This window comes from Microplitis demolitor, chromosome 7, assembly GCF_026212275.2.
Source record: "Microplitis demolitor isolate Queensland-Clemson2020A chromosome 7, iyMicDemo2.1a, whole genome shotgun sequence".
Classification (NCBI taxonomy): Eukaryota; Metazoa; Arthropoda; class Insecta; order Hymenoptera; family Braconidae; genus Microplitis; species Microplitis demolitor.
The window spans coordinates 7021384-7040856 of record NC_068551.1 but is presented as its reverse complement, the minus strand read 5'-3'; the positions used below and the strand labels follow the sequence as shown (position 1 = coordinate 7040856).

Here is a 19473-nt window from a genome sequence, read left to right as displayed (position 1 = left end):
CTAAAGGTTAACAAAAAAAAAAAGAAAAAGTGGAATATTGAAATAATTTTTACATTTTTACAGGGAAAAAATATAATTTAGATCTAATAAAATATGATTAGGACTTAGATCTCATGCCATGAAATTTATTTTTTACGAATTTCTTAAATATACTTTAAAATCGAAATTTTCCCCGGCAGACCTGATATGCCGCAAATTTACGGTCTTTTTACCGTAAATCTACTGTAGAATAGGGTAAACTATCGTACAACTTGGGTGGGTTTACCGCAATTTACGGTAAATGGGTGAATTATGGTGATTTTACCGTAAATTACGGTGGATTAACCGTAACTTGCGGTATTTTTACCACAAATTTACCGCAAAAATTCGGGTGGATTACCGAATTACCGGAATTTGCGGCGGAATACCGTACTACCGTATTTTACAGTGTATTACCGTACATTACAACACAATCGCCGTAAATTACGGTAAATCGATATTTTACGGTGGATTACTGTAATTTACGGTGGGTTTACCGTAGATTACGGTAAACCCGCCGTAATTTGGGTCCGTTAAGGTAAAATTGTTACAATTTGATAGTTAACATTTTTTTTTAGTTTTGATTTACGTAGATCTCTACAGACCTACATAGATCTGGATAACGAAAAAACTAGATCTACGGTCTAAATAAAACATCAGATCTACCCCAGATTATACCCCTAAATCTAAATTATTTTTTTCCGGGTAAAAGAAAATTAGTGGTAATTTTTTATTTATTTTATAAGTTATGAAATTAAATATTTTAAAATTTTCAAATAAAATTTGAAAGTTATGCCTGCATTTGGTAGATGTTATGTATGATTTTGTAAATTTAATTTTACTTTTCATATTTATTAGTATATATTTAGCATTCTTGTTCAAATAAAAAATTTTTTTTATTACTAACCCACTTTACCCCAGCATACCTAGCTATCCTGCTTTACCTTACATGCAATTGTCGAGGCATATAAATATAATATTCAGAATATATGACTCCTTTGCGTGTAGGCTATTAGTCACGAGAAAAAAAAAATTATTAAATAAATGAAACGAAAAAAAAAAAAAAAAAAATATATAAAGAGTTTATGTTAAGAATGAGGAAGAACAAAAAGAGTAAATATGTGTAATTAAAGAAGAACGTACAAGATGGGGATAATAGGTTTGGCCGAAACGCCAGCCGACGTAGACGGCAAAGTGTGGTGTGTTTATATAGCGTTACAGGCTTACACCTGGTGACAAGAATAGCGCTTGATTCGTCGAATGAACGGAAGTGTTTGCTTCCCAATGAACAAACAAAGATAGTATTCTATTTTTTATGTCTTCTCGTATTCCTGAATTACACAACTTTATTTTTATTACCATTAAGAATAATATTTTAATACAAGTATTTAAAAATAAACATCATTCACTGTTGTGATTATTAAATTAAATTATACATATATATAATATGATATGAGATCTTGCATATTTTGATAATGACTTTTAAAATCCAACTGGAGCCGTTTCAAATTTTCATCACAGATACGCATGTGTACATATGGTAAATACATGACCAGGTGGTCTAGTTCATTTTCTGTAAATAATAACAATAAAAACAATAATAATAAAAAAAATTAAAGATGGAACTGTTAATCTTAGTTTATCAATGACACGTATTGGTTAAAATCATATATATATATATATACTGTAAAATAAATCTGAAAACCATTGACCCTGTGGGCTAATTTCAAAACTTACTGCTGTTTTCGAGTTCTCTGAGCTCGAAAACGGTATTATCTATAAATTTTGAGCTTTTCAAGTTGAAAAAACGTTTGGTCTGAAAGAATAGTATATTGTGTGACAAGAGATGAAACAAGACTGTTAGGGAATGAGAAATATGTGATTTACAGTCACTTATTAAATAGTAAATAATACAAAAATATTATTTTCACTCATTTTTTAGTTATTTTATTTGGTTAATTAAAACTGTCACTTAAAAAATGAAATGAGTAAACTGAAGTGACAAGTAAACAAATGAGAGTAATAAGGCTGCAAATGAATATTAAATTGTGTTTCTGCCCGCTGTGAAGGGATTTTTGAATTACGAATTTGGTAGCAGTTATTTGCAGCATCGGCTTGAAATTAGCTTGTTTCGACGGGCTGTAGAGACACTGAAACTTCAAGTTTCGATGCTGGTATCATAAAAAGTACATTTCACTGAAAAAACGTAATTTTTGTCCGAGGATGTCTTCGGAACGAATGGATCGATTTGTATGTTATTTGCGGCAGATAAGGCTTCTTGGGACTTAAATTTTACTAAATTCTGAAATGAATCGGTCGAACGAATTTCGAGTTATGCAACAAAAACACAAAAGAAACTTTTATTATTATTTTTGAACATACACACGCGCGCACACGAAGTTTTTATTGTTTTAAAATTTGATGATACAACAGATTTACCAATTAATGGGGAAATCCAAAGAATATTTATCGACAATTAAACTTTAATATTAATGTATAAAATAGATTTCTATGATTTAAATCTCTTTGCAAACTAAATCAGCGAGAAAAAAAAAATAAAATTATCAATGAATAATTTATCATTTTTAAATCAGTTATTATTACCTTTTGAAAAAAATTAGAGTTATAATCAAAATTATTAAAATGTTGTTCTTGAATATTTATTTGGTTAGTGATGAAAAATTTATGCCATTTTTTCAGTTTAATAAAAGTGACATTGCTCTCCTTAAATTTGAAATAGTGAAAATAGTGACTACTCACAGTTTACTAGTGAAAAGTAAACCACTAATGCAAATAGTGGTATACGTTTCACTGGTAATAAGTGACTATTAATTGCCGATTAGTGGTTGTCACGTGATTTTCACTATTAATTTGATTTTAGAGAGTGCATTTTACAGGCAATAAATTTTTTTTTATCGCAAGTAATCATAATATATAATTTTAACGAAATATTATTATTTTTTTTTTGTTTTATAGATCTTAAAACACCTATTATTATATTCACACCCTCATACTGTGATCGGAGTTAATTTACTCCACCTTAACACCGGCTGGATGACACCGCTAAATAGCATCACTACAACGGTGTAAGATACGTCCATTAAAATTTTGTTTAACGGTTTTAATTAAATTCATATAATTAAACCAGACAATTTATTAGGGTAACGGCATACCTTTTAAATAAATATACTAAGCAATATATTAGATAGGTATTCAGAATAATTAATTATTTATTAAAATAAACAATAAATTTAATGTGAATTTTTAAAAATTATTCACACGATTCAATGACAGAAAAAATTAAAAATCGACAATTGTATTGAGATAAAATAAATTGTTTTGTTTTTATTCACGTGACAGCATATTTGTTTCATAAATTGATTACGGTGTTAAGCGTATCGTGTATTATAAAGGCTGATATTGATCAACAATGTGAACACGCGATAACTTTGCACGCTAATGATAAATTATTATGTGGTTTACAGATTTTTGTTGAAAGACAAGTTTTTGATTTGAAGGAATGCCGAATAGATCACAGCGTGCTGTTATTATGATACGTCGTTACTTTCCACCATTATCTGAACTGCATAAAAGTTTTAAATTGCGCAGTAAAGAATATTTAAGCGAAAATACTCTTCATGGATTTCGATATTTTGTGGATTCAAGTCGTCCAACTTGGGAAAGGTTGTAAATTGAAATTCATTTTTATTTTATAATCATGTCAATATTAGATTATATAATTGATGTACTTCTATTTCTTTCACGGACATTTGCTCCATACGGAGCAAAATTAATTATTCTATCGACAATACAAAATTTTTAATTTTAACTATTTAAAATGGTAATAAAATTTTTCACCGGTAAAATAATTAATTTTACCACTGAAAATGATAACAGTTACAATTTATGATGATAACGGTTACGATGGAAGATGCTAATTGTAATTATTAAAAATTATAATTGTTACAATCGAGGATGGTAACTGTTACCAATCAAAGTTGTAGAAAATTCTTAACTAAGAATATGTGTATGCATATGTGCGTCTGTGCGCATGTGTGCATGAATGCAAGCGCGCGTGTGTATGCGCACTCATGGGTGTGCGTGCGTGTGTATGTGTGTGAAATTAATCACTTCACAGTTAAACAAATTACTCATAGCAATAACCGAAAGGAAGCTTCAAACTCTTATGTATAGTAAGTCTGATCTAATTAGTTTTTGATATCGGTTAATAAGATGATAGTTTTTTATTAAAAAAAAAAAAAAAAAAAAGAAAAGAATGAACATAATTTTTCTGTTCTCAAATAACTTGATTTGGAAAATCCATTTTAAAAATGAATTACGTCTAAGTTTTGATAAACTCCTTCGATAGCTACAAAAATTATAAATCAGTTGCTTTGGGTAAAAGTCATGGTATTATAAAAATTTCGTTTACACACCCACTCCTCGATATCTATTCAAAAGTTATCAAATTCTGAAAATTTTCAAAACCTTGATATCTATATATAGATCTTATTATAATAAGCTCTTATTATAATAAGAGCTCGAATTTTGAAAAATGTACCGAATAGTAGGGTAAGAGCACCAGTACCCAGCCTCTAACCAGTAGCCAGCCGGGTCTATACTTTAACATTGGCTCAAAATATATCACTACATAGTATAAAACAAAGTCGCTTTCTCTGTCCCTATGTCCCTTTGTATGCTTAAATCTTTGAAACTACGCAACGGATTTTGATGCGGTTTTTTTTTAATAGATAGAGTGATTCAAGAGGAAGGTTTATATGTATAATAACATAATATAATTTAGTATCAGCATTGCACCCGTGCGAAGCCGGGGCGGGTCGCTAGTATAGATATAATTTAACATGAGGTGGCTGGCTACTGGTTTGGGGCTGGGTACTGGTACTCTTACCCTATATGTGATAACATTGAACAATGAACATAATTCAAAATTTGTAACAAATAATTTTATAAAGAATCGTTTATTTACAGAATTTTTTGGTTTGTCTGCACAATTGCGTCATTATGCACAGCTTTGGGGATTATTGTTACTATTTTGCAACGATTTCAAACAAATCCAACTCTAACTGGCACAATGATTGACAAGACAAATTGGTCTATTACTTTACCAAGTATAATTATTTGTATGACATCAGATTATATAGATTTATCTCGAGTATCTGAGGTTAATTGATTTTAGTGAGATTTAATGATAAGTATATTAATATTAGGGGTGTGTAAGATTTGTATCCCTTAAATTTGAATTACTAGGAAATTATAGTAAAAAATTTTTTATAATTTATCAAAAGTTAGATAAAAAATTTATTTTCGAAGTTCAAACCGTATATTAGAATTTCAATCGAATAATGAAAAAATTTAAGAATACTTCGAAATCTTACGAGTAATTCGAATTATTCGATTCGCACATCTCTAATTAATTTGTTGTTTTTTTATTTTAACTAATTGTGTAATTTGTCAACCAAATCAGGATAAGACAAATATTTATCAGGCATTCTATGATTGGGATTGGGAGCCAATAGTAAATATCACATTGCCGAAATCATCACAAGTATCGAGTGATATATTTTTTCAAATAACACCAGCTTGTGATAATATATTGACAGATTGCTATGATCAGTAATAATCTATAAAATAATTTTTATTAAAAAAAAAAAAAACTGTTGAAATAAATGATGAGTAATTAAAAATTATTATTTCAGAGGAATAAGGAAAGACTGCAATAAAGTATTTAAAAAAATTTTAACTTCCGCAGGGATTTGTTGTCAAAGTTCGACAAAAGAAGTGTTAACTGAAAATCAAAATACTTCAATATTATTTACTCTTGAATATAAAAAACCTCTAAAGTAAAACAATATATATTTTTAATTAAAATTTAAATAAAATTGATTTTAAAAATTAATTAATCGAAATTTTCAGCCTCTATTTATTGCAGATGGATGAAGATATACCAACACGTGACACTCCAATAAGTTATACTTTAAAACGAAATATGAATTTGATGATTTCAACTGTAAGAACAGATGCTTCTGAAGAACTGCGTTTTTTAACCCGTTCCCAACGAAGTTGCATATTTTATGACGAAGATATTTCATACAACAATTGTGTTTTAGAATGTCAAAAAAAGACAATTCGTAAAATATGCGGATGTCTTCCATGGTTCCTAAGTAAAAACAGGCAAGAGGAATGTAGTATAGAGAAATATTCTTGTCTATCAGATAATGCAGAGCGCTTGCGTAGACCAACATGTGAATCTGAATGTTACCTTTATTGTAGTCATACATCTTACACATTTGAGAGCATTGCCAATAGTTATGTAACAGTTGTCACAACCAGGTGGCCTATTGTCCGCTACAGAAGAGAAGTACGATTTGGTTGGCTAGATCTAGTCGTTTCGTTCGGTGGTATTATGGGACTATTTCTGGGCTATTCTATTCTTACGACAGTTGAATTAATTTATTATTTTTCTTTAAGATTTTATTGTGGTGCTGTTGTTGCATATGATACTGATGTTAATATTAAGCTTAAAAAAATTAAAGTTAAACAAATTAAAGAAAATAACATGCAACTTACAGTTCCAACTATAAAGTATTATGATTATATCGAATAAGAAATTAAACTTTTTAGTTAAAAATAATAATTTTTATTCTTTTGATTAAATGACAATGGTCACTGGCAATTAAGAAAAATGTATATTATCTTTAAGCCATATCTATGTATATAGAGAGGAAAAATTGATAAGGTAAATTATCATTTTGTTTTTTTTTTTTTTTTATAAACTTTTTATTTTTATAAAATTTTATGAATTTAAACTCCGATAATTTAAAAAGATAAAAAAAAATGAGTATATTATTTTGTCAATAAATAATCAATTGATATTGATTTTAAAATGTTATATCATTTTAATAGATCTATAAAAGATTTATTTCTGGTCCTTACTATTATTTAAATTTCTTCTTTATATACATACATATATAGTGTAAATTTAATTATTTATTTAATTTGGTCTATCAAAGCTTATACAATATTTTTGTCTTAGTAAACAATAAATTAGCACTTTTTACGTGCAATTGCTTGTCAAAAGTGTGTTTTTTATATTCATATTGTATAATTGTTATTTAATAATGTACATTCTTTATATTCTATCAAAAATTTATTTTAAAATTTTTAAATGGTCGGTTTTATTTTATATTATACTTAAATATCGCATTAGATTTACTAGATTCAAATGGTCATCTTATCGTTATTATTATTATTATTATTATTATTATTATTATTATTATTATTATTATTATTATTATTATTATTATTATTATCTCAAAAGAGATACCTGCAAAGTATAATAAATACTCTCACTAGTTATTATAAATATTTTTGCGCCATTTCTTTGAGTTTATAATTTTTTATAATTATTTGAATACGGGATAATGAAAAACAAAAAGTGATTAAGTTATAGCAAATATATAAGAGGCCGTTTTTTTTTTGTTAAATTAAATTTACATATTAATATTGTCACTGTGAATAAATTCCATCATTCACAGACTCTATTACAATATTATTGGGCGCTTATCCCTACGAGATAATATTGCATTGCGAGGGGAAGCTATTTGGAATTGTACCCACACATTACAGCTGGTCTAAAATGGTCTAGAAAAGTATATAATTTAGTAGACCCTATTTTATTATAATTAAATTAAACTACCATTGGTGATAAATCTTTAAAATGACCTAATCTCGTTGGTTTGTGATTTATTGTTTCATTTGATCAATATTATTATTACCCCCAGGATTAATAGAGCCTGGCGAATTGGTCGATGGTGATTCAGAAGAACCGAGAAGCGCAGCTTCCTCACCAGTATCTTCAGTTTCGTTTTCAGTATTATATTCAGACCCTCTGTCTGGATCGCATTCAACAGTTACTGTAATAAATATTATTTACTTATTACTTATTATTTGAACTAGTATAAATTGTTTTATCCAATAAAATATTTAAAAAAAAAAAATTTTACCAAAATCACCATTTACTGGTGATGTCTGATTTGTTGAAGACAATGATTCGGTTCTGTCTGGAAGTGTAGGCACAATAATAATAACACCATCTTCTCTTGAATGTGGTAATACATCTTTTGTAGAGTATACACTTGATGATCTTGTTGTCGTTGCTTCATCCAAGTGCATCAAATTTGGCGGTATTGAGCTGTTTTTATTAAAAAATTTTTAATTTGTAATATGATAACAATTCTTGAGTCAAAAAATAAATTCTAGTTTCGACCTCAAAAAATTCAATTCTTTTGATCTATTATTTATTGGACGAAAAATGATACGATATTGGCACTCTAAATCCCCAGTGAGAATTATGAGGTCTAAATGCAAACTCTTCATCGGTTTTAAATTCTAACTAAGCTCTCAAAATCCTTAAAAAATAAATTATCGTTTCCTGGGCTTAGAAAATTTTCGAGTTGAAAAAAAAAATCTGAGTACTTACAAAAATTTATAAGTCAACCAAAATAAATTCATCAATTTATTATTATTATTATTCGTCTTTATGTATTCCTGGATAAACTTTTAATAGGTCTCAAAAAAAATTTTTTTTTCAAACTTACTAAATACTAAATAAATATAGAATACAATATTAAACATTTTGTCCTCAATAAATTTTCGTATTTTCATTGAAAAAATGTGTACTAAATTTTCTTTCGGTTAACTATTTTCTCATAGTAAGCATTATATTTTTTTTGAATGGATATAAATAAAAATAAATATTCATTTTCATTTGTTATACTTTATAGAGGTTCCGATAATTTTTCTACAAATTTGTAATTAAGTATTTATTTTTGGGTCAATTTTTTTTGAGATACTCGGTCTGAAGTACACTACTGGAAAAAATTAAAGGATCAAAAAAAAAATTCCAAATTTTTGAGTGATTTTCAACAGGTCGTAACTTCGAGAGAAATGGTCGTAAAAGGAAGAAAAAAAAGGAAATTGTTGCTCCAAGTGTCTACTTTTTGGATTAGAACTTCAAAAATTTTTAGCGTCAGCGGATTCTGAGTAATTTAGAAATACCAACGACAAAAAAAATTTTCAAATTTTTTTTACTTTTTTTTTTTCTGGTCTACGGGTGTGGGAAACTTTTTTTTTTTGCTTAACTACTATAAGGATCAGATACCTTCATTATTTAGCTTTAATTTCATTTTTTATAGACCTTAATTATCAAAGACAAAAGGATCCTTTTCCATTTGAAGACTGATATCTCGGCGACAAGTGGACGTATCAAGGTCTATAAAAAATGAAATTAAAGCTAAATAATGAAGGTATCTGATCCTTATAGTAGTTAAGCAAAAAAAAAAATTCCCTCACCCGTAGACCAAAAAAAAAAAAGTGAAAAAAATTTGAAAATATTTTTGTTGCTGGTTTTTCTAAGATTACTCAGAAACCGCTGACGCTAAAAATTTTTGGTTCTAATCTAAAAAGTAGACACTTGGAGCTACAATTTCCTTTTTTTTTTCTTCCTTGTACAACCATTTCTCTCGAAGTTACGGCCTGTTGAAAATCACCCAAAAATTTGGAATTTTTTTTTGATCCTTTACTTTTTTCTAGTAGTGTATTTATTTCTTACGAAAAAAAGTGAGGGAACCTACATAGGTTACGTCTTTTGAAAAATTGAGGCCTAAATCTGGAGTAGTGATTTTTTTATAATATGAGGATTTTGAGGTCCTTGCAAAATTTCTTTTATACCAGTTTAGCCCTCAATTATGTAAAATCGCCCGTAATTATAACATTGAGGCCTAAACTGGAATTACTTTTCACACAGTTCTCAATCTCTAAAATCCCACTTGTCCCTAAATACTTCACGTAGTATTTTGAGATTCGAACGGAAAATTGTTTTTTGACTCGGGTTTATACAAAAACAATAAATGAATAAAGAAAGAATATAAAAGTGGTTAAAAAAAAAAAAAAAAAGAACCTAAGGGTAACGCGCTTCTTGACTCTGCTTCCAAGATCTGAATAACCTCGGTGTATTTGTCGAGGTTTCTGTTGTTTTCCAATTCGTATTGTTTTAGATGTTGGAGAACTTGGTTCCGACAACTGTTTGTCAACTAAAATTGGCTTAAGAACTGTTGTTGTGACACCAGTTTCATCTGTTGGAGCCAACGGTGAATGAGGCACATGACGAGTTTCCACTGTTGGCAATGGAAGCGATAAAAGACGTTTACGATCCTCCACATATAATTCTATTAGTTGGTCCAATTTTGTTTCGATGTCATCTACCTAAAGTTTTGTCACAATATTATATATATATATATATATATATTTATTTCATTAAACAACTTTTCACTTGTATTTAACACACGGAAAAATTGTGGTTCTCCCAACTATAATATTGTAGTAAAATAGGCGCACTTACAACTTTGCCATAAGCAGCCCTATCAAAAATAAAACTCTACCCAATCAAAGTCTGTCGCAACATGTCTAAAAAATTTCCTATCCACTCTATAAAAATGAATCAGTGAAATTCACTTCGAATTAGTAAATATTCAGTGGGAAACAGCTATAAGTATGCCACTGGTTGAATTAGTGGTATACTTATAGCCGTAGAAATAGTAACTATCCGCTGATTCGCAGTAAATTTCACTAACTGATTTTTAGAGGGCAATAAAGTACCCACCATGTTTAAAACTCTCTTATTAAAAAAGTCCACTACAATGAAATCTCTTCCAAAAAAATCACTACCAAGTATACGGAAAGAAAATTCCTCTAAAATTTACGATATTAACATCGTAATCGTGGACTAGACTTTCATTAGCGTCAATTTTTAAATGTCTTACTTCGAAATTTACTATAGTCTTTGTGAAAATTACGATGTGGGTTATATTCTTTACTATTTAACATTGTAATTTTAACAAAGACTATAGTAAATTTTGAAGTAAGGCATTTAAAAATTGACGCTAATGAAAGTCTAGTCCACGATTACGATGTTAACATCATAAATTTTAGTAGAATTTTCTTTCCATGTACAAACATCACTTAAAATTTTCTATTTTATCAACCATTCTGAACCGTCTTTGATAGATATTTTGAATGGTAGTGTTTATTCTTACTAATGACTCGGTAGTAATTGTTTTTGGTAGAAATTTCATTGTGGTAGTCTTTTTCATTAATAGAGTTTCAAACACAATGGATACTTTATTGAAGAGAAAATTTTTTAGACATATTGTGACAGAGCTTGACTTAGTATAGAGTTTTATTTTTAGTAGGACCACTTGTGGCAGAGTTTTAAATTCACCTGTTTTACTACACGTGTGATTAAAGGTATTCCAAGTTGGTGTTTGCATATTTTCTTACTCCAATTGGTACACGGAAAAAAAATAGGCGTTGCAATAGGTGACGCAGTTCTGTGGGAGCAACAGGACAAAATCCTGTTGTAGAAACAGGATTTTTTCTGTGGAATCAATAGGATAATGAATAATTGTCATGTACTAATTTTTTTTTGTCCGTGTAATAAAATTTAAAAATTTGAAAAACAAATTTAAATTTTGAACGAAAATTCCAATTTAAAAAAAAAAATTAAGTTCGAAAACAAATTTTAATTTTTTTCCAAACTTTGTGTTTTTCCAAATTTTTAAATTTCATTATTCGGACAAAAAAAAATTAATACCTAAGACTTGTTCCTTATCCTATTGATTCTATAGGAAAAATCCTGTTGCCCCCACAGAATTTGTCCTGTTGCTGTAACATGAAAATTCTGTTGCAGCGGCTATTTTTTTTTTCGTGTAGTTACCTCAACTACAAATACTGCACCTTAGTAGCAATCTTAGTAAAAATCTTTAAAAAACATTTAATATATGTATATAGTATTTTTCGGTATTTTACTTGTCCTGCTCAAACTTGTTGCAGAATTAATAAAAATTGCTACCAGGGTGCTGTAGCAACCACAGTTTTTTTTTCTGTTATAATTAAATTTACCTGTCTTTCTACTTTTACGACCCTGGATGCCAGGCTGATTTTAGATACATATACATCTCTTGCTTTTGAACCCTGTCTCCCAAGAATTTGATCTAATCTAAGCAAAAAAAAAAACCAAAAAAAGCACAACAGTGCATTGTTGGTAACTGTTCATAATTTCAAACAATAAACTGTATTAATTTGCAAGCTATAATGCTTTTAAATAATTTTTAAGCAAGCACGCAAGCGCATCGGCTATGTTTTTTTGTTTTCTACGTGCAAAATAATTGTGATAATGTATAAATTGATATTAATCAATTTGTTATATTTTTATTCAAGTCAATAAAAATATAAAAAAAGAAGCTATAAAAATTAGAAAGTAGTTAATCTAGCAAATATTATATTTTTTGTGTGTTTTTAATCAAACGAGCTAATAGCGGCGTACACAAAAAAATAAACTAAGTAGATTTATTTATTTTCAATTTTATGCTATCAATGTAACAAGAATAAATATATGCAAAAGAAAAAAAAGAATAAAACTATATTTATTGAATATGAAGTGTTGAGAATTGACAAAATATGAATAAGCGGTGTTATGCTACTGTTTGTTGCTGCTTTAAAACTTTTATTTAATTTTTTTTTATACTCTACTTATATAATTTCTCAATTAATCACAATCAAAACAGAGAATTTCATTGTTAGTTGTCTTTATTAATATTTATTAATAATATTTATTAATATTTTTTTTTTCAATTTTCAAGTTTTAAATTTTAGCAAAATTCATAATATACGTGAGATGTTCCACGCCAACCTATACCAAGCACAAAACTCACCTTCTTTTTTTTTTCGAAAAAACGCTATTAGATATGAATTTATGAAAATTTTTTTTTTATTTTTTGGGAATATTTACAAACATTTAAACGATTACTGCCCATTAATAACTCAGTAGAGATAAAAAATTTCTAATTTTCTAAATTTTTAATTTCTAATTTCCTAAATTTTAAGAATGAAAAATTCATCCGATCTAATTATATTATTTTTATGAGGAAAAAAGATGAAAAAAATTTATAGGGTAAGTAAAAAAAAAAAAAACACATTTTTGAATTATTAAAATAAATAAAAATATGAACCTCTGTTATAAATTACTATTTCTAAAAACAATACTAAAGTCTAAGACAAAATACTGTGCAAAACGAAGTTGCCGCTTTCTGCCTCCACCGAGAAGAATAATAGTACTCTGTAAGAATAATTTATTTGAGCCAAATAAGATTTATTTCAGGCAAATACATCCCATGTTTGAATGGACCCAATCAATACTTATTTGAGAAAAAAATATGGTTCATTTGAATGAAATAATGATTTGTTAATAGTTAACAAATCTATATCTGAATGGTGACACTGTAGCGCCATTTGTTAGCCACAAACAAATATATATTTGAATAAAATAAATGATTTTGTTCACTCAAATAGATCTATTTATTTGGCTCAAATAAATTGTTCTTTCAGTGTATACACACCTCGGGAAGTAAATAAGAAAGCTTCAGATCACATGTCAGATTATACATGTGATCTGAAACATTCCTTACTTTCTTTCCCTAGGTGTGTAATATCCTATTCATGATATCAGCATCGAAACTTAAACATTCAGTGTCTTTACATAGTCAGAAACAAGCTAATTTCAAGTCGATGCTGCGAACAACTGCTAGTGAATTCGTAATTAAAAAATACCTTCATACAACGGGCAGAAAAACGCGCGTTTCTTCCCTTGGGAAGAAACACAATTGCTTCTATCTAGTGGTAGTTATATTTAATGTTCACTTGCAGCCTTATTACTCTCATTTGTTTACTTGTCACTTCAGTTTACTCATTTCATTTTTTAAATGACAGTTTTAATTAACCAAATAAAATTACTAAAAAATGAGTGAAAATAATATTTTTGTCTTATTAACTATTTAATAAGTGACTGTAAATCACATATTTCTCATTCTTTAACAGTTCTCTGCATCATCGACTTGAAATTAACTTGTTTCTTACTGGATGCAGGTAATCATGAAAAATATGGTGTGTGGCTCAGGACAAAAGACAATTTCAAACTAGTCTGAAATCATCTTGTTTTATCCTTTGTCAATGCTATATTATGGGAAGCGCACAATATCTTGGAACCTACATCATTCAATAATTTTGTCATGAAATTTTTCAAGAAAACCATAAAGTCATCATTTTTTTAACTTGAAGGCTAGAAAAAGTTAAGAAAATCTTTATTTTTCGATTTATTATGGTTAAAAATAGAGTCATGTATCTAAATAATTACCTACGAAATATTTTTTCGCGACTTTGCTATTAGATTCTACAAGATAAATTTAATAAAATAAGAAACTGTAGAACAGGTTCTATATCATATTATTTATTTATTTAATTTGTTAATAATGTATTTTTTTTATTTACTCATTTCATCAACCGCCAATCAATTGGGGTATCATTAATATAATTTCCAACCCAATAAAAATAATAATCTCTACAAGTATGAAAATGATTATTATATAATGTGTTAGATCTATACAAACAAACTGTAGTAGTATTTTTGGGTTGGAAAATAACAAACCCACCGAGAATGTTTTAGATTACCGCAGGAAATGAAAGTGGAGAAAAATTTGCCTTGATGAATTGTGAATAGATTCGTTAATATTACACTGTAAAACATTTTGAGTCCACGGTGTGGTGTGCATGATTTGGTGTTAAAATTTTCATTACTTTTGGTGTGAAAGTTACACGATGCACTGTGTTAAATTTTGGATTGTGTGAATTAAAACGTTCACATCACCAATATTGTAAAGGTACAAGTTCTTTATTAAAAAACTCAATTACTTTCCCGAGTAAAAAAAAATTCTAGTTTAGTCCTCAAAAGCCTCAATTCCTTTGATTTTTTATTTGACGCGCAGACAGTAACTCTACTTTAGTACTAAAAATCCTCAATGAGAATTATGAGGTCTAAATGTGAACAATTTATTGATTTTAAATTATAACTAAGACCTCAAAATCCTCAACGAATGAAAAGTTATATTTTAGACTTTGAAAAATTTTAGATAGAAAAAGGAGGGAAGAGAACACGTCGAATGAAACTTTTGAAGTTCAAATGTGGATAAAATTATTCCTAAATGTTTTGAGAATTTTGAGGCTATAATCCAGGTTATGTTATTCCAGTTTAATTCTCAAAGTCGTAAAATTGGTCGTAACAACTACTTTGAGGACTAAATTGGGATAAATTTCTCTACTGTTGTCAATCTTCAAATTCTAAATTAATCCTCAAAAATCTCATTGAGAACTTTGAGACTTAAATCGGAATTCGTTTTTTAACTCGGGTTAACACTAGGTAATTTTTATTTTAAAATTATATTATTAATAATAATGATATACTAGCGCCGCAACTTATATATTATATGATCATTTTTAACTTCAGATGATATTATCGGACAATATTTGAACACCGAACAGCATGAAAGAAAATACTCATACCTTGTTAAAAATACACCACTTGACATTTCACACCAAGAAAATTTCACACCGTCAACTCACACCGACCAGACCGTGCAAAGTCCTCGGGGATCATTTTCACACCAAAATTTTTGCAGTGTAGTGAATGCAGTGAATCCCACAAGTACTCATTTTAATGCAATCTAAGCTGAAGGTAATGATGTAAATCATGCTTATATCGGGGGCTGCTTATACTTTGCACACATATATCACACTTTATTTTATCTGACACTTGTTGTTAATGTACGTACAAGAAAATAAAAATCTAAGAATGTATAATTCTTTCAATAAAATAATCGCCACAAATAAATCAAAGAGAGTGAGAGTTTTAAGCTGGACAGTTGGCGTGGAATTACATGTATGTATAAATCGATGTTTTTGTCATGTTGCATTACGAAAAATTATTACATCAATACAACAGAAGTGAATTATTTTAAATTTAATGATTTTGAAATTGAAAGTGCTTTACAGTATTGTTTGGTAGTTTTATTGAAATAACATAACTAAATGTCACATTAGTCATTAATGTAACAATTGCAACAGAAATTTTACAAAAATAAATTTTTTTTAAAAATCAAATTTTTCGGAGGAGTGTTTGAAGGTTATTCTAGAAAATTTATTTTAACGGTCGTAAAACGATTTTAAAATACATGAATTTTTATTAGAAAGAAAAAATTAAAAAAATTAATTATATGAAAGTTTCCTTGCATGATACTAGCATCGAAATTTCAAGTTTCAGTGCCTGTCCAGTCAATAAAAACTAGCCAATTTCAGCCCGATTCCGCGGACAAATATTAGCGAATGCGTAAATGATAAATGTCTTCACTCAGTGAGCAGAAAAAAATTCGTTTCGTCTCTCTTAATTTTACTTTTTAATATTTGTCATTCGTTTATTAGTAATTTCAAATCACGAATTTAATTTCTGTAAGTGACAGTTCTGACTTTTAGATTAAGTTTTATAAAAATAAGTATATATGATAAATAATATTTATTTTTTTTACTTAAATATAATTTACGCTTACGCTAATAGCTGCTTACACAATTGATCTTAAATTAACTTGTTTCTGACCGGCTGCTGATACTGAAGCTTTATGTTCCAATGCAGATAATTATGAAAAAGTGGTGCATGACACAGAATGAAACATGATTTCAGACTGCAAGTGCGATGCCAGCCCTTGCCTACGACTCAGGTAGCCGAACTACACTCTGGCCTGAACTCGTCTAGTTTCATCCCTTGTCACACAATACACTATTTATTACCGAATAATTTTTATAGTTGATATCTCATCTAATTTTATATATATAATTTAGTCATAAATTATGTCAAAAGATTAAAAAATTTTTTAAGTTTTAGGGTCTGGTTTCGGTTATTATGTACATACTAAGAAAGTTAAAAATCTTATAAGTTTATTATCAAGAAAAATTTAATATTTTTCCCATCTATTCAAAGTTTGAACTTTATATATATTTTCGGGGTTTAATTTATTTAAATCACCTCAAATAACATTTATTGAAAATGTTTTTTCTTGACTTGAATATAACCATTTTTCCCAGTGCAACATGAGAAATTCATGTGAATATTCAAATATATTTTTATAAATTTACTTTTAAGGTACTCTCTCGGATTTAAAAGTACCTGAATTGGAGGTTTCGCACGCGATTCAGTAGATCCGCGTGTCCAGAGCTGTACTGTTCAATCACGTCCTTGACGTCGTAAGGTTTTAGAGCTTCTCTGAACTTCTTGCGGGCCACGAAGTATTTCAGCTGTGATAATAGTACACATTGCCATGTGGAATATATATCGTAAGTTTTTTTTTTTAAATCGCATTGCCAACTTTTTAAAATTAATTTCTTTTTTTTTTTTTTTTTTAATATTTACTTCAAGTATGTACAAAAAAAGTGGTGTAAAATTGGTATTAACTTAAGCAACATAAAATAAGTAAATTTGTATTCTTTTTTTTTTTTTTTTTTTTTTTTTTTATAACTGTAATTTTAAGAACCCCGAAGCTAGGCAAGCCAAAAAACTTTACAACCGTACAATGACATATCATTAGACAATACAGTTCATTTATATAACATTATGCATTGCTTTCATGAGCGAACATTGCGTTCAATTGAAAATGAATTTTTAAACCAAGTTATTAAGATTCTAAGCTAGTTTAAAAACTTTAAATAGAAGCTATATATAGTATTGATAATGTAAAGTCATTGAACTTTTTTTTTATTTTTAAACAAATTGTTTATTTAAGTTAATTTTTTATTACTTAAAACGAAGTAAAAATATAAATTTAAATCAATAATTTACATATAATAATAATCTAATTCATTATTATCATATTTTCAAATTATTCATACATTTAACATAAGTATATATGGATATTAAGATGGCCCGAAAATCCGGCAATTTTATTTTTTTAAATTTCGTATAGAAATTTTTAGTTTAACACGTTTTAAAAACCTACTTTAGAATTCAGCATAATGAAAAAGTTTTATATGGTCGCTTACGAATTTCGAAAACTACAAAAATGATCAAAATTTAGATTTTGTTTTTTTCATAATTTTTTCTTTCTCGCGGAAACAATAGTTTGTATCTGATGTAAAATTGATACTATGCTAAAAATTTCAGCTCAACATATAAATTTTCGAACGTCACTTGAGAATTTCGAATATTACTTTACAATATGTAACTACTACTTTAAATTCATTTTTGTAATTTTATTGAAAATAATTATTATCTTCTTATCAAAATACATCTTGTTGTATTACCGAAAATGTATCGGACAGTCTTAAGCAAAAAATTGGGTGAAGAAGAAAGCATTGTGAAGAAGTTATGTCTAGTCTTATATAGAAGTTATTGAAATGAAAAGTAAAAAGAATTTTGAATTTAATCATAACGTCAAAATATGAAATTTTTAAAAGAAACTCAGAAAACAATAATTTTTTTAACGTATTGTCAATGAAAATTCTTAAACCATCAAACCGATTACAAGAGATCGTTAAAGACGAAAATTTGGTATTATTTTTGAAATAATTGGTCAATTACACTATACGTTATCCAGAAAAATAAGGTGATATTTTTTTTATTTTCAAAATTCTTTCGGAAAAAATATCTCTCAAACATATTAATTGATTAAGATGGTTCTTATGGCGATCGTCAATTTTCATAGAGGGAAATTTAAAAAGTATATAAATAACTTATTTTTTCATTGTCTCTAGTTCGACTTTCATTGATTATAACATTAATTGACGTTGAAAAGCGAAGAGCCTTTATGTTAATACTTAAGGGTCGGTCAGAAACATTGAAATTCTTGAGGAACGTTTAAAAATTTATATTTTGAGCTGAAATATTTACATTAGGGGAAGGGGGGGGGCAAAACGGGGTACCCCCAAAATTTTATTTTTTAAATGTTTTTCTAACATTCCAAAATCACTTTTGTAAATATTATTGAGTATTATTTTGAATATTTTTTGTTAAACTTTTTCTAAAATCGAATATCAGTCGAAAAATGTCAATGGCGTTTGTTTTATGATAAAAACCAATAAAAAATTTTATTTATTACATTGCATCTAATAATTGTGTAAAATATAATTTCTCTTTACGTAAATAACTTACAAAATAAATTAATTTAACCAATTTTATTTCATAACCAGAAATTTTTTTTTTTACCATTTTTAGGGGATTCCCCATTTTGCCCGCAAAATAAAATTTTTTTTTGTTTTAACGGCAACTGAAATTTTTTTTTATTAACTTTGAATATCATTAAAAATAAAAAGATTTTGTATGTTTGACTCCTCGAAACCTTAGTATTTCCTGAAGTACCTCGTTTGTCTCCTCCTCCCCCCTCTTCCCCTATATTGATTTTACCGACAAGAATTATTGTTGGTGCTAGACAAAAAAAAAAAAATGTAGCAAATAAAAATCTGAATTTTGACAATTTTTGGAATTTTCATTTTCACTATTCGTAA

The 19473-nt window shown here is 28.0% G+C and overlaps 2 protein-coding genes across 6 annotated transcripts in view; one reads left to right on the top strand and one right to left on the bottom strand.

Moving 5' to 3' along the window:
- Window positions 1-3538: 3538 nt before the first annotated feature.
- On the top strand, window positions 3539-6643 carry LOC103571457 (pickpocket protein 11-like). Its single transcript, XM_008549625.1, has 4 exons — window positions 3539-3705; window positions 5008-5200; window positions 5504-5652; window positions 5953-6643. Exons 1-4 carry the CDS (start codon window positions 3539-3541, stop codon window positions 6641-6643), a joined length of 1200 nt encoding a protein of 399 aa, XP_008547847.1.
- A 706-nt stretch (window positions 6644-7349) lies between these two features.
- Window positions 7350-19473, bottom strand: part of LOC103571426 (potassium voltage-gated channel subfamily KQT member 1) — a 46368-nt gene continuing 34244 nt past the window's right edge. For 3 of the 5 annotated variants that reach the window (XM_014442646.2, XM_014442650.2, XM_014442649.2), the window contains 5 exons: window positions 17144-17271; window positions 11998-12094; window positions 9998-10302; window positions 8043-8230; window positions 7350-7952 (listed from right to left, as the gene is read on the bottom strand). In XM_014442646.2, coding sequence (XP_014298132.1) covers window positions 7783-7952; window positions 8043-8230; window positions 9998-10302; window positions 11998-12094; window positions 17144-17271 — 888 coding nt within the window. In that variant the 3' untranslated portion in view covers window positions 7350-7782. The remainder of the gene's footprint in view (window positions 7953-8042; window positions 8231-9997; window positions 10303-11997; window positions 12095-17143; window positions 17272-19473) is intronic. The other 2 variants (XM_014442647.2, XM_053740694.1) reach the window with 1 other exon arrangement.